Source organism: Python bivittatus, unplaced genomic scaffold, assembly GCF_059951505.1.
Source record: "Python bivittatus isolate LINGU-HERP-01145 unplaced genomic scaffold, Pbiv_v1 ctg000020_np1212, whole genome shotgun sequence".
NCBI lineage: Eukaryota > Metazoa > Chordata > Lepidosauria > Squamata > Pythonidae > Python > Python bivittatus.
The window spans coordinates 107635461-107661686 of record NW_028277030.1 but is presented as its reverse complement, the minus strand read 5'-3'; the positions used below and the strand labels follow the sequence as shown (position 1 = coordinate 107661686).

Sequence of the window (26226 nt, the reverse complement as noted above, 5' to 3'; positions counted from 1 at the left end):
TTACTTTGGTATAATTGTGATGATTATGGTGTACAGCTTATGAAAACCCCAAATTCACAATCTCAGAAAATTAGAATACTGCGAAAAGGTTCAATATTCTAGGCTCAAAGTGTCCCACTCTAATCAGCTAATGAATCCATAACACCTGCAAAGGGTTCCTGAGCCTTTAAATGGTCTCTCAGGCTGGTTCAGTAGGAATCACAAGCATGGGAAAGACTGCTGACCTGACAGTTGTGCAGAAAACCATCATTGACACCCTCCACAAGGAGGGAAAGCCCCAAAAGGTAATTGCAAAAGAAGTTGGATGTTCCCAAAGTGCTGTATCAAAGCACATCAATAGAAGGTTATGTGGAAGGGAAAAGTGTGGTAGAAAAAGATGCACAAGCAGCAGGGATGACCGCAGCCTGGAGAGGATTGTCAGGAAAAGCCCATTCAAAAGTGTTGGGGACTTTCACAAGGAGTGGACTGAGGCTGGAGTTAGTGCATCAAGAGCCACCACACACAGACGGATCCTGGACATGGGCTTCAAATGTCGTATTCCTCTTGTCAAGCTGCTCCTGAACAACAAACAACGTCAGAAGTGTCTTACCTGGGCTACAGAAAAAAAGAACTGGTCTGTTGCCCAATGGTCCAAAGTCCTCTTTTCTGATGAGAGCAACTTTTGCATCTCATTTGGGAACCAAGGACCCAGAGTCTGGAGGAAGAACAGAGAGGCACACAATGCACGATGCTTGAAGTCCAGTGTGAAGTTTCCACAATCTGTGTTGATTTGGGGAGCCATGTCATCTGCTGGTGTTGGTCCACTGTGCTTCATTAAGTCCAGGGTCAACGCAGCCGTCTACAAGGAGATTTTGGAGCACTTCATGCTTCCTTCCGCAGACGAGCTTTATGAGGATGCTGACTTCATTTTCCAGCAGGACTTGGCACCTGCCCACACTGCCAAAAGTACCAAAACCTGGTTCAATGACCATGGGATTACTGTGCTTGATTGGCCAGCAAACTCGCCCGACCTGAACCCCATAGAGAATCTATGGGGTATTGCCAAGAGAAAGATGAGGGACATGAGACCGAACAATGCAGCGCAGCTGAAGGCCGCTATTGAAGCATCCTGGTCTTCCATAACACCTCAGCAGTGCCACAAGGTGATAGCATCCATGCCACGCTGCATTGCGGCAGTCATTGCTGCAAAAGGGGCCCAAACCAAGTACTGAGTACATATGCATGCTTATACTTTGCAGAGGTCCGATATTGTTCTATTTCCAATTATTATTATTATTTTATTTATTTAACTTGTCCCTGCCCATCTCCCCACAACGGGGGACTCTGGGTGGCTTACAACAAACTAAAATCAGAAATACAATTAAAAGTTATAAAAACCAAACATTACAAAAATAAAAAAGCTAAAAAATCCAAGAGGCCGATACGGGCCACACCAGGCCGCTAAGGGGCCAGCCAACCCCATTTCTGATATCCTCCCTCCCTGCCCCAGGCCAGATGGCAGAGCCAGGTCTTCAAATCCCTCCGAAAGGCCTGGAGTGAGGGGGCCAGTCTCACCTCCGGGGTCAAGATGTTCCAAAGGGTGGGGGCCACAGCAGAGAAGGCCCGTCTTCTGGACCCCACTAGTCGAAGTTCTTTTACCGTGGGGATCCGGAGCATGCCCTCTCTGTGAGATCGGGTGGGATGGGTTGAGATCGTGGGAGCGAGGCAGTCCTTCAGGTAACCTAGCCCCATGCCATGTAGGGCTTTAAAGGTGATAACCAACACCTTGAATTGGACCCGGAAGCAAACCGGTACCCAATGCAGCTCACGGAGCAGAGGTGTTATATGGGTCCTTCTTTGGGCCCCAAAAATTGCTCGTGCAGCTGCATTCTGGACCAGCTGAAGCTTCCGGATATTCTTCAAGGGTAGCCCCATGTAGAGCGCATTGCAGTAGTCTATCTGGGAGATAACGAGGGCATGAGTGACTGTTCGGAGGGCATCCCGATCCAGGAAAGGGTGTAACTGGTGCGCAACCCGAAGCTGTGCAAAAGCCCTCCTGGCCACGGCTGCCACCTGCTCTTCGAGCAGGAGCCGTGAGTCCAGGAGGACCCCCAAATTATGCACTGGGTTTGTCTGGGGCAGTGCTACCCCATCCAGGACCAACGATGACAACATCCCGGATACAGAGGTGCCATTAACCTGCAGCCACTCCATCTTACCAGGGTTCAGCTGGAGCCTGTTGTTCCCCATCCAGACCCTTACAGCCTCCAGGCACCGCAAGAGGATGGTCACGGCATCATTTACCTCACCAGGGATGGAGATGTATAGTTGAGTATCATCAGCATACTGATGATACCTCATCCCATGATGACGGATGATCTCACCCAGCGGTTTCATATAGATGTTGAAAAGGAGCGGAGAGAGAACCGAACCCTGCGGCACCCCACAAAGAAGGGGGCGAAGATGGGACCTCTCGCTCCCTATCACCACCAATTGGGATCGGCCCTGGAGAAAGGAGGTGAACCAGCACAAAACTGTGCCACCCACCCCCATATCCCTGAGCCGTCCCAATAGGATACTATGGTTGACGGCATCGAATGCCGCTGAGAGATCAAGGAGAGCAAGGATGGTCGCACTACCACCATCCCGCTCCCGCCAGAGATCATCCATAAGTGCGACCAATGCCGTTTCTGTTCCATAGCCGGGCCTGAAACCTGACTGATAAGGGTCCAGATAATCCGTTTCCTCCAGGACCCTTTGGAGCTGCGAAGCCACCACTTTCTCAACCACCTTCCCCAAGAAGGGGAGGTGGGAGACTGGACGAAAGTTGTCCAGTACAGTAGGATCCAGGGAGGGCTTCTTGAGGAGGGGGTGCACCAACGCCTCTTTAAAGGGCACTGGAAACACTCCCTCCTGCAAGGATGCCTTAACCATCACCTGGATCCAACCACATGTCACCTCCCGAGCTGCTTTCACCAGCCAGGAGGGGCATGGGTCCAGATGACAAGTGGTGGCCTTCACAGTCCGGAGGATCCTGTCCACTTCCTCAGGAACCACAGGATCAAACCGTTCCCAGCTACCTAGGCAAGAACGATCCCCTGGTATCTCCCCAGACCCTGCACCATGCTCGGAGTCCAGCTTGGAATGAATCCGAGCGATTTTATCCTGCAGGTGCTCTGCAAATTCCTCCGTGCAGCCCTGCAAATGAACCACCACATCCCTCTTACCAAGGAGGGACCTGGTGATCCCAAACAGGGCTCCTGGGCAGCACTCTGCAGATGCAATAAGGGCGGAGAAGTATTGACGCTTCGCCGCCCTTATCGCCACAGTGTAGGCCTTAATCGCGGCTCTAACATGTGTTCGGTCGGATTCAGTCCGTGTCTTCCTCCAGCGGCGCTCTAGACGTCTCTTAACCCTCTTCAGCACCCTCAACTCCTCCGTAAACCACGGGGAGTGTTGGGGCCGATGTGGCAAGAGAGGTCGCAAAGGCGCGATCCTGTCCAAGGCCCCGGCCGCTTCTCTATTCCAGGCAGCAGCCAGGGCCTCCGCTGGACTGTGCAGCAGGTCCATGGGAATATCCCCCAGCTCCCTCTGAAACCCTGACAGGTCCATCAGGTGCCAGGGGTGGACCAATCGCATGGGTCCTGCCTCCCTGTGGAGGGGGGTGGCATAGGAGAAACTCAGGGTCACCAGGACGTGATCTGACCATGACAGCGGGGAAAGCTGTACATCTCCCCTCAGATCACTTTGCCATTGCTCAGACAAGAAAACTAAATCCGGTGTGTGGCCACTATCTCGGGTTGGATCCCGCACAATTTGAGACAGGCCCATGGCTGCCATGGTAGCCATGAACTCCCACGCTGCCTCAGAGGACCGTCCCAGGGATGGCAAGTTGAAGTCCCCCAGAACCATAAGCCTGGGGAACTCCACCGCCAGCCCCGAGACGGCCTCCAGCAGCTCAGGCAGGGAGGCTGCCACGCAGCAGGGAGGCTGGTACAGTAGCAGCACTCCCAACTGTTCACGGGCGCCCAACCTAAGAAATAGTGTCCCACAGCCAGAAACTTGTGGAGCAATGCCCCTGAAGGCCACTAGAGACTCTCGGATAACAACAGCCACCCCTCCTCCCCTGCCCTGGTATCTCGGCTGCTGCCACACCGTAAACCCAGCTGGGCACATTTCCGAGAGGGGCACCCCCCCTCAGGCCCCAGCCAGGTCTCGGTGATACATGCCAGGTCTGCCCCCTCCTCAGTGATCAAGTCACCTATGATGGGGGCCTTGTTTTTAACTGACCTGGCATTAAGCAGCAGCAGCCGGAGGCCAGGCCCCTATGAACCTGCTGGCCAGGACCTGGGAGTAAGCAAAGGGGGCCGGAACACGCCACCAGTAGCACACACCGGGGGCGTCTTCCCCGAAGATGGCCCGCCCCCCTGCTCCCATCATAACATCCCCTACCCATCACCACCTTGATAATGTGGCCCCCCATCATCCCTGGGGGTGCCACGCCCAAGTACCTCCAATCCCAGGCCCTCGGAGTCCCCAATCTGGGGCAAAGATCCCTCCATCCAATCAAACATCTATATTCAAAACCAAACACTCCCAGGAGAGGGGAGATCTCGCCCACGCACCAGCTCACGCTCTCGCGCAGGCTGAGACCCACCCCCCACCAACCTCACACCACAATCACACTCTGCCCCCCTGCACGACCTCTCTCACTAGTCAGCAGGGCGGGCATCCCATGCACACACTCACACCTCCTGGCTCTCACCCAGCAAGTGGAGCCTCACATCCCCATACGCTCCTAGACTCCCCCCCAGCCTCTCACTACCAGGAGGGAGTCCCAAATACCCCTGGAGGGACCCCACGGCTCTGCACTGGCACTGGGCGGGATTAAGTAGGGGTGGCTAGATCCTGGAGCCCCAGTTTGCCCCTCTTGAAACAAGAGTCAATTGGGATGGCATGCGCCCCCCCCCGCTGCCCCACTGTTCCTCCAAACCGAGGGATCTTCCTCCACAGTTGGGCAGCCGCTTTGCATCGGGGCCTGCTGGGATTCGCCACACCGTCCGGGCTCGTTGGGGCCTGCTGATCCTACGAGGCCTGGAGTCCATTGGGTCGTTGGGCCCACTGGGCCTGGGGTTAGAAATGCCATGTCACGCCCCGCCAGAGTTCGTCGTATTCTGCTGTTGGTTGCTGGAGCTTGCCACGCTGCGCTGCGGTTCATCTGGGCTCCCTGCCGCTTGCTGCGCCCCACAGGGGGCGAATAGTCCAAAAGCTTGCCGCTGGTCGCCGCCCAGCCGAACCCTCCGCACCGCTCCAGAACTCAATGGGCTTGCCACGACACACCGGTGCTTCCCAGGGCCCGCCACATCAACCCCGCCCTGCTCTGGGGATCGATGGGGCCCGTTGCCCTGCAGCAACACCACACCGGAGATGACTAGGTCTGGCACTCGTCACCTGCCCGGTGTTGCCACTCTCCACCGCGTTCGCTCTCCGCCGCGCTCCGCTGCTCCTCTACCCGTCCCGGGGTTTGTGCCTGGGGGACCCATCTGAGGGGAAAACCCCTCCCAGGTCTCCCCCCACACCCAATTCAGCCCTAGAAGATGGAAAGAATCCTGGGGGGGGGGAAGTAATCTCACAATCTTCCCCCTCAATGCAGCGGCCGTGCCTGGCATTTGCTGGCGGTGGCCAGGCAAGAATCCTGTGTTATTCAATAATCCTTGTGTTATTGATGTCATGTAATATTCTAATTTTCTGAGATTGTGAATTTGGGGTTTTCATAAGCTGTACGCCATAATCATCACAATTATACCACAGTAAGGCTTGACATACAGTATCTCGCTTTGCATGTAATGCGTCTATCTCATATATTGGTTTCACCTTTTGAGTTGCCTTACTGACATAAATGAACATTTGCACAATATTCTAATTTTTTGAGTTTCACCTGTATGCTGAATGTCAAAATGTTAGGTTAACAGAAAAGTTGCATTATAAGAAAATCAAGGTTTTTTTATGTTTAGATGTCTATCTACCTCAAACTAAACTGCTTTGTAAGTGTTACTAATAGTGCTAGTCTGACACCATGATTAAAGCTTTGTGCTTTGTCTTTCTTTTTTTCTTCCTGGTGAGAGTATCTCCAGTATGTTCTGTTTTTTACAGGTGATAGACCAATGTACAATTTCATTGAGGTCCAAGCACTGGCAATAATTTATCACAATTGGACATTGCTTTTCAACACTGATTTATAGCATGGCTGCTGCTTTTCCAGCAAAAAAAAAAATTATGACCACAAATTTATTAAAAAGTGTCTTAATGGTGGACATTTATCAAACTAAGCAATTTGGCATTTAAAATAATTTAAGCTGAGAATGTTTTAGCAGTGTCTAAATGATTGCAAGGGCGGAATGTCTTTTAGTATTAAGCTATATTTAAAATGCAATAATCCATCAAAAGCTTTCAGAAAATGGCAGAATGAAATAGTAAGCAAATAACATTTCAGTACAGAAGACCTGATGCAGTTATCACATGAAGCAGCAACTGGTGATTAGGGAGATTCCCCCCATCCCCTTTTAACTAATATTTCCAGCATACTGAGTTGCAAAACTAGAAAACAAGATTTGAAAAATTAGGACCATCTTAAAAGGGTTGCTAGGTAGATTATATAATTGGGCACGAGAAGAAACATAAAACTAAGCCAAAAAAACCCAGAGACATATTATTTTAAAAAATATTCTAAGGACCACCATTTGTGTCAGTTTATAGAAACTATAGACTGAAATTTAGTTGTAGCTAGGGTTACCATACCTGGACTGCAAACATCCAGACAATCATTGGATGATAGCAGAGTCACAGGGAACCCTTTGGTGCCATCTAGTGGTTGCTTGGTTTTTGCAACCCAGATATGGAAGCCCTAGTGCTGTACAGCATAGTATTCCATCCAGGCCAGTTATACAGGACAAGAGATGAGATGACTTATTAAAGGCTTTGGGGAACAGTCCTGGAATTATACAATCCAGAGTTTATAAACTTTGCCTTCAGGTTTACAGACTAAAGAGGCAATACCTTTATTAGGCTTACCAAAGGTTTATAAGGAACATGCAAGCTTTTGAATTTTCAGGAAGACTTCATTGTGGTTAAAAAAATCAAATGTAGCTGGTATAGCTTGTGCAACAAATTGCAATCTAAGATGGAGTCTCTCTGGGGAGAGTTGTAGTCAATGTGATATACTGGTTAGATTGTTAGACTAACCAAAGAGGGTCTAGTTTGTGGCTGTTCATCTGTATAGTTCATTGTATGTCTTTGGCTTTGCACAACGTGTGAGCACAGCCATTATCTCTCCCTAATTGTTGGAAGGGTAAAATTAGGAAGTGCTGAGGATGCAGCCTTGAGAGTTGGGGAAAAAAGTAGAATATAAATGTAATAAATACAATAATCCAGTATACCTGAAACTTACCAGGCTGAATTGAATATCTCTTGAATCAGCTCTGAAGACTGGCTCCTGATGGAGGAGCGATGACACTGCCCAAACCATTCTCATGCCAGCAGATCCAACTATCACTTGCTTTCTGCTTTCCCCAAATTAGCTTCAGTAGCTGTTTCATCTGGCTTTTAAACCTTTATATATATTTATGACAAATTAGTGCCTGAATTTGCTTGCCCTTCTGTTAATTCCATATCCTCTTCCCTGCTTTGTCATCTTTGTACAACCCATAGAAAAATTTAGGCATCTGATAAAATAAATATGAAATGAAATGAATCAGAAAGAAAAGAAAGAACACAAGGAGCTTTTCATGCATTCTACAGTAGAATTCTTAAGCTTGGCATGGAAAGTCCACTTGACTTAAAGCCAGAAATATTCTTACCATCATAGGCCACATGTGTGTGTAATGCACATATATTTTTCCCATTTACTGGTTGTTTTCAGGTGTCTGTTTAAAATATAGATACACCATAAAATATTACATTTAAGCCAGAGCTAAGATGTAGATTTTGGTAGGTCCCCCAGGGAAAAAAGTTTCAAATTCTTGGATTTTAAAAAATCATCTGTTGATGCCCTCCCTGTTTGTGTCTGATGCACAAAATGTACTGTTGGCAGGCCACCTGTTGAGAGACTGCAAAGCTTGCTACCTGCTGTGCTGCCAGGTGGGGCCAAGGGAGGTCATACCTTGTTTATGCAGGCATTACTACTTGAAGTTTTCCTCACAGTAAACACTTATGTCCCCAATATCAACAAATGCTGCAGACATAGCAAGTTATAGAAACATATTTCAAGTGAACAAGATATGGGATCAGGCTGGACCTACAGGCAGTGCCTAGGAGGTGCAAAGTTAGTTGCTGAGAGAAGAAAGGAATTCAGAATCAGAGGACAAGTCAGGAGGCAAATTGAGGTTTGTGCCAGTAGTCAGAATCAGAGAACAACCATCTCTCCAAACAAACCAGGGTAAGGATTTTGTCAGGAAAGGGTGCCTTTTACAAACAGCAGCCTCAAATTAGTGATTCCTGAAGGTGTTCCTTGCTCCATCATTCTTAATAGGAAAAGGGAGGAGTGAAGAAGTGGTGGGAATTGCTGCCTCAAGAGGCTTTCACCTCATGGTTTCATCAGAATGTTTTCTCTGCTGAGGTTCAACTGTTGGCTGAACAGCAGAAAGAAAGGTATGAAGGTAGAGAGTCACGGGAGGCCCTGAGCTCCTTGTCACTGGATGCAGTCAAGCAGGGGCTGAACAGGGATGCTTAAGTTTGAATTCCTGTTCCAAATAGGTGGTGGCTCAGTGGTCCCTTTTAAGTCAGCAATGCTATGCCTCTCCAGCACTATACTGTATAGCTTATCATGCTTGCAAGCAATTTTCTGTTCACTGTTGCTCATCTGTTGCCAGAAATTAATCTGTGAATCTATTCAAAATTCTTCAGGTTTTGATACTAACTCCTCATGTTGTATCTGTTCTGTACATAGGCCGGGTATAAAACTGATGTAACTAACAAATTCACTGGAATCTACTAGTGCAGATATAATCATCAGCATGAGTTCTGGTTCTCATTTTTAAACTCTCAGAAAGGATTAATTTTTACTGAGAGTTAGTGTTGGACATCCTCCAGATAGTCATCTCATATTTTTCACCAGAAATTGTAAGTTTCTTAGTTATATTCCCACACAAAACAGAAGAAAGAATAAACATTTTTAATGTCTTTCTAAATGGTGAAAAAATTCCCTAGTTCAAATACAGGTAGTCCTCGAGTTATGACGGCAATTGAGACTGGAATTTCCATCACTGTGATGCAGTTATAAAGTGCGACTGCATTGCTTAGTGATGGCAATCACTGCAGTACCAATTGCAGTGGTTGTTAGGCAAGGACCTCCTCACAACTTCCTGCCAGTTTCCCTCAACCAAAGTCAGTGGGGAAGCCAGCAGGAAGTTGCATGTTCCAGGTGGCTTGCAGGTAGGTTGGCAGGCAGGTAAGTGGCTGCTGCTGGGTGGGGAAGGGTTTGCCGGGGTGTGCAGGTGGCTGGAATAGCGTGAGCACAAGGCTTGAGGTGGCTGCTGCCAGGTGGGGGAGGGTGTGTGAGGGGCTGGCATGGCACAAGCACAGTGAGGCTTGGGGTTGTTGCTGCCAGGTTGGGGAGGGAGTGATAGGGAGGCTCTGGGAGGATGTGCGGGGGTGCATGAGTGGTGGGGAGGCACAGTGAGGCTTAGGGAGGGTGTGCGGGGGTGCACGAGTGCAGAGGGGCAACTTGCAACTTCCCTGCCAGCTTCCCCATTGACTTTCTGGGGAAGTCAGCAGGGAAGGTCAGACATGCCAATCACATGATCACAGAGCACTGCAACTGGTCATAAGTGTGAGCCAGTTGCCAAGCACTCAGATCATGATCACATGACCATGGGGGTGTTGGGACAGCCAGAAATCCGAGGACCGGTTGTTACCATGATTTGTTCAGCACCATTGTAACATCATGTGGTTGCTGAATGAATGGTTGTAAGTTGAGGACTACTTGTAGAGAATAGGGTATATGTGGCTTAGATTCAGAATTTATGTTGCTCAGAATCACAATATTGTACTATGATTCTTCAAATATATGCAGGCAAATTGATGTAATAGACTAAAAGATTTGCCAGTAAGAGTGATCTGGCAAGGTGAATTGTTTATCTAATTTGTCTTTAACCATATAATCCTGTCTTTGTTTCTTTTCTCTTTAGTTAGTGTTGCCGGAATATTCCATTCATAGCCTCTTCTGCATAATGTTTCTGTGTGCTCAAGAATGGTTAACTCTGGGCTTAAATATTCCTCTGCTTTTCTATCATTTCTGGAGGTAAATCTAACTCTATTTCAATTCCTTTGTGTTCATGAATTTGTCACCTCTAGCTCCCTGGCCAAGGATCATGTGTTCTGAGTAGCTGCCAGATAGACAGAAATTTAATAAATAAATCTCTTTCTTTATATGGAGATTATGTTGTGAAGGGAAAACTGTATCTGCTGTGAAGTGTAAGACTGCATCTGTTAATTTTTCTACTTGACATGGGGACATCAAGGGCATGTCATTGTCTTCTGATGTACTGAGTGATGCATAGAATAGGGCAAGGTCTTATAGCTTGGTGGCAAAGCCCATGTTATACTTGTATGTTAAAGATACCAAGAGTGGCTAACCACCCAGAGTCCCCCATTTGGGGAAATGGGCGGGGGAGAAAATAAATAAATAAACAAACAAACAAATAAATACTCCTACAGCACAGACTGTAGTGGACCAGAAAAACAATTTGGTTAGCATATTATAAAACAACAGAGCCAGTTTGGTCTAGTTGTTAAGATACTGGACTAGGAGTGGAGAAAGCTAGGTTCTAGTCTTGCCTGAGGCATGGAAGCTGACTTTGGGGCAGTCACTCTCAGCCATAGGAGGAATGCAGTGGAAAACTACTTCCGAAAATGTTTCCAAGAAAACTGCATGGACTACTTCATGTAATTGTCAGGAGTCAAGACTGAGTCTCAAGGTAGAAATAAAATAATCATAAGGCAACTTCATAATTCTACTCAAGTGCCCCTTCCTCAATGTGTGAGGGAAAAGAAGAAGACACACTTTATGATATGCATGCACATGCACACGCAGAGAGACCGCATACTCATCCCTCTTGCTGGCTTCACAGGCTTCCCCACAGGGCAGTTCATAGAGCCTGCTGTTATGGTGTAGACTCTTCTTTAGACTTAGAAACTGGTGAGATCAATTTTTTCTAAATTTCATGAAGAGCTTGCACAAATAGAAAAAAATCCTGCCTGTAGTTTAGCCTAAATGTATAGAGGTCTATGAGGTTGTGACAAGAATGAAATAGCGAGAAGACGAATAAGCACTTTGGGAACAGAAAACCCAATTAAAGGCCTACAGTACTTGTGGCTTGATATAATTTTAGTGAGAATGTTGAAGATTTTCTTGTGTTCTCTTTTCTCTCAGGTATTTCCATTGTCCAGCGGACAGCACAGAGCTAGCGTATGACCCACCTGCGGTGATGAATGCAGATACCTTGAGTTATTGTCAAAGGGAAGCCTGGTGTAAACTAGCTTTCTATCTCCTCTCATTCTTCTACTATCTGTACTGGTAAGCATGGCCTCATTTCCCCTAAAAGGCAATTGGTGAACATCTTAGAAATGTTTCTTTCCTCCATATTGCTGCATTGCCACCATATTAGTTGGATGTTCCTGGGGATATACAACTTCTACTAGCTCAAAGGCCATCAGGTTATTATTGTTATTAATCATGAGGTTGATAACAATGAAAGGACAATTATTATATCTGTTTTCGTGTATTCCTCAGCATAACCTCCCCCTCCCTTTCCTATTCTGTTTTTTGATAACCTCCAGTCACTATAATGTGATCCTACCTCCCAAATCTCACAAGGAAAACTACTGGACACACTTAGAAGATCATAATTTGTATTATATATTTGGATCTTTTGGCCATAAATAAAAATTATTATTAATTTTCAAATATGGAACTTGGAAGAAAATGACTAGTTTTATGGATGGTTTTGTAACAGCAGGACTTGGGAATGATATTTTTTATATTAGCTTTATTATTCTATACATCAGAATAACAGCTTTATTTTCCTAGTTACAGGTATGAGAGCTATCTTAGCACCATGCGTCAACATTTGTTCACAAACAACTTAGTGAATGTCTATGTGAGGCAGCAGACTGGCCCAATGGAGCACATTTCTTATCTTCTCAGCCAATAAAGCAGATTCCTTAAACAGCACCATAAAAAACGAGCACTATATTTCTAAGAAGCCACTTTTACTACTAAGGCTATTCCATTATTGCTGCTCTACTTTAGTGATGTCAGCTCTCATTGTAAGAGCATTATTTGGTATATATGCTAATATTCATTTTATAATGCTTTATATTTATATATTGGTTTTATATTTGGAAAGTATGATTCCAGATTGCGGATAAAACAACACCATAACTTCTGGGAATCAAGAATATCTTTTATACATTAAGTAATCAACCATCGTGCATTCACCTGTGCAAGTTGTTTATTAGCAGTAATAAATGGAAAAAGAACAAAATAAATAAAATAAATTACACTACTGTCTATTTGAATTTGGGAGAGCATTTGGCAATGCAGGAAGGAAAAATTCAAATTCAGGCTAACAGAATGGCTACCAGATTTCAAAGGAATGGAGAAAAATATTACACTATAGCTACATTCACAAAACATACATAAACTAGACAACCACTCACCCAGTTGTAGTGCCTTATTGTTGGATCTGACAGTGCACAATCATACTAAAAAGTAGTATGATTAGTATGGTAACCAAGAGGTCACCATTCAGGGGAATTTCCTCCAGTTATTCCTGATATCTCATGAACATTAGGAGGCCAAACCTCACTCCATTGGTGGCCCCTTTCTCCTTGCCAGGCTAGGCCAGACAGCCAGTGAGATTTGTAATGGCCTTCTTTGTAGATTCAGCTCCTTTCCTCGGAGGACTGATTGAACAGTGTAGGATCACTAACTAGGTTTCTGAGTTTGTACCACATGGCTTTGCCAAATGATTAATTCAGGGTACGTTAAACGATCCATCTCCTGACCCTGAATTGACTAGGTTTCTGGGTTCATTCAGCACTTGGACTTAGAAATATTCCAGTTAATTGTGGCGTACAAACAAAATGATCCATAGCAGCTATATGGAGTTGCTGACAGGCATTTTTCAAGTTCTATTATCAGAATGTTTCTTCACTTGGAGAAGAGGGTGCAGGCACTGCAGAAAAATGAACTACAATCAGAAACAGATTCTGTTTACCCTTTTCCTGTTAAAACCCAGAACAATTATCTCCCAGGTTTTAGCTGAGTTTACACTACAAACCTGATTCAAATTTGTACAAAACCCAGGCAATTCAGAATACCATAGCTCAGTTAATCATAGGACAGTCTATTGTATAAACCTAGCCTCTGTGTAACTGAAAAATGTGAAGGCATACAGTATATAAAAATCTTGCTGAAACTAGGTGAGTGTGGTCAGTTTCAAAATGGGATATGATCTTATGAATCCATGTATGCTGCTTCAAGCTCCATGGAAGAAGTAAATGCATAATTAGATACAATCTACAATATAAAAACAAATCTCCATATGTAGAAATACAGTGCTATTTCATTTGACTATTGCTGCAGTACTGAGTGAGTTTCATTGGAATTGTTCTACAAAGCAGTGTTTTCTAATTAGGGGCATTTTTTAATGGATCTCACAGTATAATTATATTATATATATTGATATTATATATCAAAAAATTACGTTGCATCTCTTTAAAAATTCTCATTAATCGTTGTTCCTTCTGTCCCAGAGGAAAAAAGAGAATCAAATAACAAAGCAGTATTTAAATATGAATTCTACATATATTTCAGGAAATTGATGGCAGAAATTTCAGAGATCAATTTCAGAGCTACTGCATGAGGAGGGTCTTAGTGTCAGATTTGGGGAGAAAATGGAAATTGATAAAGAAAAATGTCTTGCATATTTTCTTATCACTGTTGAATCCATCATAATTTAAATATAACCTGTAGAGATGCAATGAAAGCATGCTATCCACGTACAGAATAGAACGTGACTTCATAGTATAAAATAGTTTAAAAAAATAAAAGGGATCTGCATCTTTCAAGGGAATCTTTTCATATTATTTTTTATACCTTTTATACCTTTTTTTCTCTTTCTGTTCAGCATGATCTACGCTTTAGTGAGTTCCTAATTCAAAGATTATGCAAAAGACTGGAAACCACAAAGGGGACAGAATAAAGATCCAGCCTACAATGTTACCTAATACTAAAACACAGCAAAGAAACTGAAGCTTTAAATCCAGCAGCCATGGAGGATGTAAAAGAGTGAGAGACAAAGCCCTGTAAGAATAACAGGTGACAGCAGAAGTGGGGAAAAAATGGTGTGATGGATGGCTGAGCAAGCTCATTTTCTTCTTACCTCCCCGTGTTTTAAAACTTGCATTTTTTATTCCCCAGGATAAAACAAACTAGATACTGATAATGTGGAAAGTAGACAGTTTCATCTGCATGTGATGGAGGATGACTTTTATTATATTAATTTATCATCAGATTCCAGGCCCTGCCACAAAGAAGATTGTTTCTTTCCCCTTTCTTCCCAGAGGGACTTGAAAGCAAGGCAACTACCTTTGAACCTGTGGTCAAGCGGATGCAGATAATATATGCGTGTAATACTCCACATTCAATCATATGCTGGAGAAAAGTTGGAAAACATTTGGCTTTTTGTGATTTGCATGACTCTGAAGGAGAAAACACATCTTGGGAGAATACATGGCAGAAACATATTCAAAATACGCACTCAGTTATTCTTCAGTGGTTAATGCTAACATGTTCCAAGTATGCTGAATTGGGTTAGCTGGTGCAGTAAAACAGTATGATGTTATATATGATAATACAGTTATGTCAAGCATTCTATAATATGTAATTCCTCCTAGTAATGTAATACATGAGTGAATGCTTCAACAATGTTCTACAGTCTGCAGTACATATTAAAAGGGCCAATTTACTTTGCTCTGGAGCTTTGTCATATCAATTTAATTGTGTGTTTCAGTTGAATTAAAATTAGCAGGATTCCTTCTTCCCTCCCTCCTTGTTCAATCCATGTATCCAGTACAGCTACAACATGGTGGATGTTGTAGAACATATGCTGATTGTTTTTCATTTGTGTATTATCTTTCCAATTCTGTTTTGAGATATGCTCACAAACATGGTAAAGATTTATGTTCACATATTTAAAGCTACATTCCCAAACATATTTTCTGGGGATAAAGCCAGCGAATTCAGTGAAATTTTCTTCTGAATTCATATGAGTAAGAGTGCTCCCCATACAAAGAACTGTCATACCCTATGGTTTTTAAAAGTAAGAAGAATAAACAGTAGCCTAAAATCTCAGCAGGATGGCTACATTTGCATTAATTGATAAAAACACTTTATGTTGAACTGAGTGGAACAAGTTATTCCTTCAGCCTCTCTCCTTTCCCTATCAGTGTACCAACTCCAAACTAAAAACACAGAAGACTGTCCTGGAAAGAGGGACAGACTAGCAATGTAGCATGTATGTTGTTTAACATATAATTTTATCATTTTGTTTTATTTATTTATTTAAAATATTTATATAGCTGTCCATTGTATGCAACATAACCTTGGGACAGCTCATAAACAATAGTAGAAACATAAAAAACAACACTCTTTCTCAAAGTCACTTGTGAAAAAACAAATAATGCATGCTACCTCAGAAATTAGCCCCATTGAATTCATTGGTTCATATTCCCAGTTACAAGAGTATAGGACTGTGGTCTAAAATGACATCCCTGTGTACATTTTCTTGGGAACAAATACTATTGACCTCAGCAGCAGTCTTAAGTCTCATGAGCTACTAGACAAGTGTCTTTCTAAAGATTTTCTGATAACACCATCCAACAGTGACTCTACATTCAGCCTACAAACTTAATCTCGGGACTGCCTGTATACTGCAATTTTTTTGCCAAATTTTTGGACTTCATTGCTTTTTCCTATCCTGCATTTTTTCTGATGAAGAATTCTAGAGGGCTGAATAAAAATTGTATTATTTTCCTTGTCTGTTATAAAAGTGTTACCCAACTATGGATTTGGGACATTTATATAATATGCTATAAATGATTTTTTCTAGAACTGGATAAAATTACATTTCATACTTTCAGTGCATATCTTCAGTGAGGTATGCAAGGTTAATGGGTATTTGATAATATAAATTAAAGCAGTAAATACCTTTAGGAAACTAATGTATGAAGATGACAGAAACACTGTTGAAATTCAAAGTTGGAATTCTGTATACTTCTCTGTTTGTTAAAATAAATATTTGCATTTTTTGTGTAAGGGCTGAGCTATCTCTAGTAATTTTGTTAAATGCAGTTGGAATCATTTGTGTTTTGTTTAAAAGTAAAGTACTGAATTAAAAGGTATCTTACTGCATTGTGTTGTGCAAACTTCAACCTAGGTGGTTCTTGTGTGCCCAGATAGTCCAATATGTTAATCATATTTGAAAATTCATACAGGTGTATGATTTTCTTCCTTTTGATTTAGTATATTGGTCTCATTTTAAGAATAGTGGGACATAGTGATGAATGGACACAAATAAGCCGAGATGCAGGCTTTATTCTTCCACTCAGGCAAAGTCTTTACTGCTCCCTACCTTTGTCCTTAAATAGAGGAGAGAGCTGTTTTTAATCTGTATTTCTTTGCATGTGAATACTTACACTTTTATGGTCAGATTTACCATGTTTCTGTGTAGAGCAAACTTTGAACAATATTCTGTTGATAATTGGAGGCACATTAATGAACTTAATTGCATATAATCATTTGGCATTCCATCAGTTGTGATATACCTCTTTGCCAAAAGATTGGAAGCAACCACATCTACACTGAAGTGTATTTGGGCTACAGTTCTGTGGTGTTGCAAGGCTATTCCAGAATCCATAAGCTAATTCCATTCAGTCTCCCAAGTCAAAAATATTGAGAAGGGGGAAGAGCATGGTGGGGAGAAGGAAAACTTAGATGGAGTAGTGGATCTTCTTAATACAAAACCCTACTCGTCCTCCTCTATGCCTCCAACCTGGGAAAATATTTCAACTAGCACTTAAGCTGTTCTAAATTATTTTACTTCTCATTGTTTGCGATGGAAGTTTTTCTAGTGTTGAAGAGAAAATATATATTATGAAATTTTCTATTCTGGAAAATGTATTCTATTTGTATCCACATTAAGTTGGTTAAATGTCAACGTTTAGAAAACTGAATGGGTATTCTTTCCATGATGATGGAAGTTCTTTGTGTTGCTAAATCTCATTCATTACCTGAATTAATGGTTTAAATAAAATTCCATGAAAAATCTTGTGGTATATTGCCTAAATACTGTCTTGTCCAGAAGCGTTGCTAATTTCAATGGTTTTTAACTGCTTTGGTTTCATCTTCTGAGTTTACTGAGAACTTCATTTTGTTGATCTGTAAATTTTATAAGTAATGTATTCAAATACTCTTCCTACATCTTTCCTGGATCAGATCTGTTTACTATATAATCTTGAGTGATATTTAACAAATTGATCCATCACATCTGTCATTGCAGAGACATGCTTAGTTCCATTCCAAATAGAAGTAATAGTTCTTTTGTTCTTTACACTATAAGCCAGCAATTTATCTGACTTGTTGCCTTTTCCAGAATATTTCTGTTTAACAAAAAACAACTTCTTATAGGTCTCATTTACTTCCATTAAACTGTCCTGACTAGAAATCATTTTTATCTTTGTTCTAAGTCCCAAACTGGGTTATTCTTGGGCTTTAATTCTAATTGCTTCAGTTCATTCACTAGCACTGTTTTTGTTTTTGCATTCCTTTCTTTTTGATGCCAGAGATATAAACAATCCTGTCTCACAAATGCTTGGCTCATGTCCCATACTATGGTTAACTTAACTTCATTAAGTTAAAAAAAAACTATTTGGTTTACAGGTTTCTCTGTATAATCTTCCAATTATTGGGTTGTGATCTGCATATATAAGAGCTGATACTTCTGGGTCTGTGAGATTGGTTAGCAATCTAGCACATGTTCTTGAGTAAGTTTTATGGACTGAAGAGTAATAAGTATATTCTTTCTCTGCAGGGGTATTTTTATCTCTGTGTCTTGAAGAAAGATAATAAAGATATATTTTGAGGGAGTTTACCAATTACTTTAGATAAAACAGATTTATCTGTGTTTGGAGGGGAAAAAACATGTCTACAAGAATTAGAATATGTCCCTCTGCAATTTCAAGAAATGATTGAAAACAATGTTTTGCAGAACTATTTGGGGCATAAATTGAAGCAATTGTTACAAAATGTAGTATTATAAATCTCCCTTGTTCATCTTGGATTTATTTTCCCACACAGCTTTTTTTAAAGACCCCAAGTACAATGATTCATGTGTAGGGCTCATCAAACAGAAAGGGAAAGGAGGCACATGGGGCATTTTACCCTCACCATGTGTCCTCTCTTACACAAACCTCAACAGGTGGCAACCCTTGTTAACCTAAGCAGGGTTGGACCTGATTAGGACTTGAATGGGAAACCTTAAAGAAATAGGAGAGCTATGGGTTAGATTGGGAAGCTAAGGGGAACTGCCCAGAGCTAATGGGTTGGTTGGCATATAAATACACTGATGGGAAGTAAAAACCAACCAACCTTGGAAGAAGACAGTAGAAAACCATTTCCATACTATTGCCTAGAAAACTGCATGGATGTGTTCATGAAGACACCAGGATTCAAGTTCAGTTTGGCAGAGAGAACTTTATTAGAGGTAAAAAAGTAGGAACCAGGTTTGTCTCAACCAGTCCTGGCCTATTGTCTGGGTTCATATGTTGTTCTAACCCCACTGTATGACTTGATTTTTGCTTAGCGCAATGTGTGAAACTATTTATTGTTTACAAACAATGGCTTATGACTTAGATAATTGAATGTAGTCAATTTTGGTTTATTCAGACAGGGATGAACCCACTCATCAATGTGATGTACTTAACTGAATCTGTTACACAATTCAGAAACACAATTTCTGTTGTGAGGGGACCTTGCTTGCTTGCTTGCTTGCTTGAAATGTGGCATTTGACTTGAGGAAGTTTGGTTATATCAGGTGTGGGAAATTGCTAAAGAGAATTATTTTGAGAAATTGGAAAAGCAAGGTCATTCTGTATATTAAGGGTTGTATTCAAGACATGTAATTTATCCATTTTTGAATAGGCAATTTTTGCCACTTGGCAGTTTTGATGGTAGAGCTGCCTCTAAATAGGAGCAGACCAACATGATCTTGTGATCTGCCAGAGCTTTATATTTTCTTTTATATTTTTCTATTGGAGGGTCTTTTATGGTGCTGTCTGTGATTTGTATAGCTGTACATCTTGGATCTCCTTAACAACTGAATTTTTTAATGTTCCCTTTTCCTTTTTTAAAAACATAAAGTTTGTATTTATCTCTTGTAAGATTGGTCTATCTCCCCTAAAGGGTGGACCATGGAAGAAGACAATCATGGCAGCAAAAATGATCACTACTGTTACTACATCAAGGCAGGAGCCAGTGTGTGTAGATACCTAGAGTTTCTGGGACAGGTGATTTGAGACCTGTTTACCTCACCAGGGTCTGTCTTTTATAGGCTGCCTCTTTTTTTGACTCAAAGCTTCACACACTTGGATACTTCTAAGATATACTTTACACAAACAGTGTTTGAAGTATATGTATTAAATGTAAAAACTGCTGGTAACTTTTTAGCCTTTTGAACATTTTAAAAATTCAACTAAGGAAATAATTGATTACATCTTGCAAACTTAATTATATGCATAGATCTATAACATTTTAATTCATAGTTGAGAAATTATATGCATGTTGTTCTCGCTCCCCTACCTCATACACAATGTCATAAATTTCCCATTCTTTTCCATTTTCAAAGCTGATCATAGTATAGCATTAACAGCTGTACCATTTTCCTTTTAATCACAGCTTCCTTTATTCATTTTGAAAGCCCTAGCATGTATGTTTTTGGGCAAATGTGATAATGAGTTACACCATGGTTATATGAGATCAAGAAAAAAGGAAGCAAAAATTCAATAGAGTGTATACTTTTTATCTTTGAATCGTGGTTAGGAAGATGATGCATGTTACCTCTGTACTATATCTTTGTTATCAAACAAAAATAGTACATGTTTATTGAACATTTCATAGTAAGATATACTTTTCACAGGAAACCTTGATCTAGTTACTTCAGAATTATGTGCCTCTGTGCTTCCCATTTATAATAACTAGACAGTAACATTGCACCCATGGACATGATGCTTTGAAAGTAACTTAAAGAAACAACATTTACAGTCATATTTCATTTTAAAATATTGGCTAGCTTCCACAATTTTAAAGTATGTTACACAATGAAAGCATAAGCCTTTAGAACTGTAATATGGAAATATCTAGGCTTTAAGAAATTGGAAATTCTTAATAGCATGGCAGGATTATCTTCACTTCAAGCCTACACCATTTTGAATGAAATGTTTTATTTGTAATTGAAGCAAAGGAGTTCATGTGCATCTGTTTGCTATGTGGGAGTATTACAGCACCAACTGTGTGATAATTGCATGATAATTGTTCTGAGAAGAGTTGTTGGACAGCAATCAGAATTATTGAAGGTTACTGAAGACTATAGCGAAAGGAAAAAAATCCATTTCAGTTGACATACAGCATGACTTGGCTTGAGATTTGCTTTGCAAGCTGAGATGATCAGTTCTGCTATGCTGAAGAATTACAGGCTCATTTAAAAATAGTTGTTATCAAGCATCTGTTTATTATTCTATAACTCTATGGTGACTCAAATGCATTAAGGATATTTTCTGAAGTTCACCATTCTATCAGGCTCCCAGTCTGGGGAAGCATCCTGGCCACTAAAATGGAGGACAAGGAGGGCAGTAAGGGAAAATGGCACAATGATGAAGGGTGTGGAGATACTAGGTCAAGACCCTGACCTCAACCCCCAAACCTATACTGAACCTTGAAACAGTTGGAACTTCAATTGCTAAAGCCATTCATGTCACAAGGAATGCACTCCAAAGAACTGCCTTTCCATCATTGCCAATGCATTTGATAAGAATTAATAGAAATATTGTGCTGTTTTCACCTGGGAAGTGGGGGAAAGGTCAAGGCCAGGTAGCATATAATGGCTCAACTGGAGACCTGAGCAGAACAGGCTGATGACTTAGCATTGGCTGAAGTTCCACAAGTTCAAAAAGACTCTACAGGTTGCCTCTACTCTTTTTCAGGCTCAAGTTCAAAAGGAGTTTTTATAACACAAATAAGAACAATACTCAACAGCACAAAGAATCGGAACAGTACCTGATAGCTGCAGTTTTAAATCCTTCTCCCATTCTACAGTGTCCAATAAAACATACCAATATTTTGGCATTTTGGTATTGTATTTTAGTGTTGAGTGCTATTAGTGGTGTGGGAAGCTAATGCACATGTCATAACTACCAGGTACAATTGAAGCCAATGCTGTCGTTTTTGATGGTAACCATATGTTTAATATAATGCCATCTTTCACTTTAGATTAGTACAACATTCCTTCTGACTTGCTAACGTGAGCATTCATAACATTGTACTGTCATAACACAGATTTATGGTGAGCTGGTCCAACATGGTTGCAAATCTATTTTGAGATGAATGCTTGCATAACTAATTTAGTGCATGACAAGCAATCTCATTTCTCAAGCAACAAAAAAAACTATGCGCACAAAATATCTCAGATAAGTAAATGCTAAGCTACAAGAACGTTAGTAACAGTGAATCAGCCAGGCACCTACTTAGATGTTCACTTGAGGGTCCTTACATTCTAATGGCAATGAACTATTATATTAGCTGCATGATAAGCTCATGCCATGAAGGTGGGAGGAAAGCAAAAAACAGTCATGTGTTTAAATCAAGGAAGGCCAGGATAGATGTACCAACCCCATCCCAAACCTGCCAGAGGTCATCAACAAATGTGAATACTACTATACAGTTACAGTACTATAACTTGGCCTGAAACCCCACTGAAAAGAATCTTGATAATCCATTTCCCCCCAGTCCTTTGGATCTGCAAGCCTACCGCTTCTAGAAATGAAAACTCTTCAGTTCTGCTGGATCCAATAATGGCTTCTTGAGGAGAAGGCAGACTGCCACTTTCTTCAAAGCAGGTAGAACCATCCCCTCCCTCATAGCTACTGTTAGGAATGCAGATCGAGGAAGTTTTCTCCTGCATAAACTAAATCTAGCATTCAAAGAAAGTGCAGAGAATGATTTCCTGCTAATTACACTGGAATCATTTACAAAACTCACTAAACATTTACACCCCCAACTCAGCTATATTTCCTAAATTCCTTGAGACACCATAGGAGCTAGTGTTTAGTATGTATCAGAATTTAATTGGGAAAGGGACTGAGAGAATGCTAGAAGGTGTTTTGGCAGTTTACATTTGGGCAGAAATAGAGGAAGTTGCGACTGTTTAGCTGTAAGCTGCCTACAGATGAAGCACCTTGGAAAACATTTGCTTCTCTTTGTAGAGAATGAGCAAATGAAAGGTTATTAAACCATTATTACAAAGAGACCCCAAACCTTAGTGTTTTCTCAATCAAAGAAAATTAAATTACCTTGCATAACTTACTTTAGACCTCTGAAAACTCAAGATAATACATAATAGTAATTTGTGTGTTTATCTCTGCATGTAAATCCATCATTGTTTAGCAAGCAAGTTTTCTCAAAAGCCCAGAACATAGTTGTTAATCTGGCAGGTAGTACATTAAGAAGTAGATATATTGGAATGATTACAGTGGTGCTTATATGAGTGGGGTTGCAGTATCCTCCTTTAAGGAAAGAGCTGGACTAGATGGTTCTTAGACCTCTTCAATACTGATAGTATTTCTGATATGAAATATCTACAATGGATGAGCAATCTAGCTATCAATCTGTATAATATATTATCTGTTTTGTGAATCTAGACATTGCAGCTTTAAAACCATAGCTTATGGCTTAGAATATTCAGTGCTTTCAGACAATTGTGGTTTAATCCATAAGCTTTGCTTAAGCAATCCACTTTATTATATGTGAGCCCAGTTTTAATCCTTTGTCTCTATTTTCTATGAACTGCATTAAATTTATTTTGTGCTTTCATGCTGTTTTATTGTATTGAATTATTTATTTGTGAAGGTTATTTTATGCATCCTGCATATAACTTTTTGTTATATCTTATTATGATGATGTAGAGCTTTTGTAAGACTACTGTAGAAAAGGGAGATAATTAGGAGAGCAATAAAAAAGGAAAGTTGCAATATCTTAATGACCTTAATCAAATCTATGGTGTGATGACATTTTGAATACAGTTTTCCTTTTTGTATATATTGTAAAGTGAGAAACAATACAGAAAAGGACAGTCAAAATGATCAAAAGTTTTAATTAGGGGATACATGCTAAAATGAATGTTCAAGGAAAGTAAACAGGGAGGAACCCCCCTCTCAAGAAATAAAAAATAGCCGAATGAATGCTTCAAATGAAACTGAACAATAGGAGACTCAGTGTTGATAGCAGGAAGTCTTTCTTCACATTGTATTGAGCTGTAGAATTTTATACCCAAGGTTGTAGTAATGGCCACCAACTTGAACAGCTTTTAAAAGGGAGCAGACATGAAAGATAAATCTACCCATGATAAGTCTATTGTGATGTCTACATACTACTGCTTAGTATTAAGGCCAGTATGTATTCACTATGAAGTGCTGGGGAATACAACCAAGAGAACGCTATTGGAGATTCTATTTGTGGGCTTCCTATTGTCCACTAATTAAACATTATGAGAACATCATATTATTGACATACTGTTCTTCCTCCCAAAAGATGAACTATGTAAGCCTTAATCTGATCCAGTTAGGCTTTTTATACACCTAATAAAATATATCCTTCCTAAGTATATGCATATTATTTCATCAGTGGCATGTGCATTTGTATTCTAATGAATGAATCCAATCTATTGTTAAGGAATCAATTACCCCTACTAAAAGTTGTTTAAGCCCTCTGATTAATGGTTTCTTGGAATAATTTATAATACTAAGAATAACTTATAATACTAAGATATTTACTGTTTGTACATCCCCAGTGATAAATGAAACCATAGTAATGTGTGGAATTTTTTGATTATAAGAAAGTGAAGAAATATTTTTGGAGATTACAGTTTTTATCACTGAGAAGAAGTTAATTTATTCCAAGGCAAGATGGAAAACACAGATAAATTTAAGGAAGATATTATTTGAAATTAACAAAATAAATATAATTTGAGGGGAAAGGGTTTCTGAAATTATATATGATAATTGTACTGGAAAATGCACCCAAAAAACTTATCAAAACAACTGGAGGGGATTCAAATAAGTGTTTTATTGATTGGGGCAAGTTGCCAGACCCTAAAGCTTGGTGACAAAGAGTTCTGTTGTAGGATTACTATAAGTATATATAGGTTACATACATATATGACATGAGCAGTAAAACTCTTAGGCAATGACCTATGTTATTGCTTGGTAACAAAGCCAAGATAACAAGTTCTTGCTGAGTTCACCAATTCATTCATTCATTCATTCATTCATTCATTCATTCATTCATTCATTCATAAATTAAATTTGTATGCCACCCAACTCCCAACAACTCTGGGTGGCTCACAAATAAAAACATTTTTAAAAAATCAGAAACAAAAATAAGGAATAAAAGATAGCAAGATGACAGAAATCAGACTGGAACAGAAAAAAGAATCCAAGGGGGCTTCGCTCACCTGAGAGAAGAGCCAGGTCAACAAGCCCCTTCAAAACACCAGTAAGTTAGGGGCCATCTGGATCTTGGGAGAGAATCTCATTTCATAGGGCAGGTGCTATAACAGAGAAATCTTGAGTGTGAAGATCTTACAAAGGGGTCCCTTGATATGTGTTGTTTCTATTTTGTTAGAGAGCATATATAATAAGGATGTGTAGGCCATTCCATCATCCTTGAGGTATATGGTCTCCTAGGACACAAGCCTTTTTCAGAGATCAAGGAATGAGGCCCCAAACCACCTAGCTGTGTTGGTTACTACTATACAGTTAGTCCTTGCCATTTGTTACATGAAGCTAAATTAATACTTTAATATGAGCTAACTATATTAATGAACATATAGAATATTAATGTAGCATATTCCCAAGCTACTAAATGTATTTGAGTAACCTGAGTAAATAGAATTTGGTTTGCCTGTTTTTCAGTAAATCATTTCCAGTGGAAAATGCTTAAACACAATGTCTTCCACATTGGGAAGTTAAATTGTTTAAAACCACACAAAAGGATTAAGTATGCTTTAAAAGACAAAATTAGGTTTGTTTGTTTGTTTGTTTGTTTATACAGTTCATAGGCCACCCAAATCCCAAAGACTCTGGGCGGCTTATAATTAAAAGTACAACATATACAGCACAAACAAGAATCATGAATAGCCCCCAAAATAACATATAACCAAAGAAAACCCATCCAGCAGGGGTTCAGCTTTCACTCTGCCCAGAACCTGGGAGAATAGCTAGGTCTTTAATAGTTTCCTGAATGTTATCAATGTGGGAGCTATCCGGATTTGATTCTTCTTATATGTTTCAAAGGAAACTCAGCATCAGATATCACAATCCAGTGAATATAGTAATATATTTCCAGAGGTAGAATATTGCCAGAGTGAATGTATGGAATTTTCTTGCACGGACAACCAAATACTACAGTACTTTCATAAGAAGTAAGAGAGCTACCTGAGAACCCTGGTGAACAGCTAGACAAGATAACTAATATTGTTTAGCTTGAGATTTTTTACATAGAGAGCAACAAGGGAGAATGGGCAGAAACCACTCCAAATCTTAATATCCAGCAATATTTGGTGTTTATTTTTTCACCACTACATTAATTGAGAAATGAATTACCTGATTTGCTTAAATGATTATTGGTGGTGAATTAACTTTCCTTGCACTGGAAAGATATAATGCACCTTAGTTTCAGTCTATCTCTCTATTCAACAGACAATATACTATGCTTTAAAAAAAATTAAGTAACTTTTAAAATATCCTAAATCTAACATCTACATGAAAGCACTGGGTGAGATAAACCATCAGCATGGGGTGAAATGCTATGAATATGTTGATGATACTCAGCTATATATTTCCATCCTTGGCCATACA

At 40.7% G+C, this 26226-nt stretch overlaps 1 protein-coding gene across 2 annotated transcripts in view; it reads left to right on the top strand.

Moving 5' to 3' along the window:
• Positions 1 to 14196, top strand: part of CNIH3 (cornichon family AMPA receptor auxiliary protein 3) — a 74924-nt gene extending 60728 nt beyond the window's left edge. For both annotated transcript variants that reach the window (XM_025171119.2, XM_007435074.2), the window contains 3 exons: positions 10164 to 10276; positions 11408 to 11551; positions 14169 to 14196. In XM_025171119.2, the coding sequence (XP_025026887.1) occupies positions 10164 to 10276; positions 11408 to 11551; positions 14169 to 14196 (285 nt within the window). The remainder of the gene's footprint in view (positions 1 to 10163; positions 10277 to 11407; positions 11552 to 14168) is intronic.
• The last annotated feature ends 12030 nt before the right edge of the window (positions 14197 to 26226 follow it).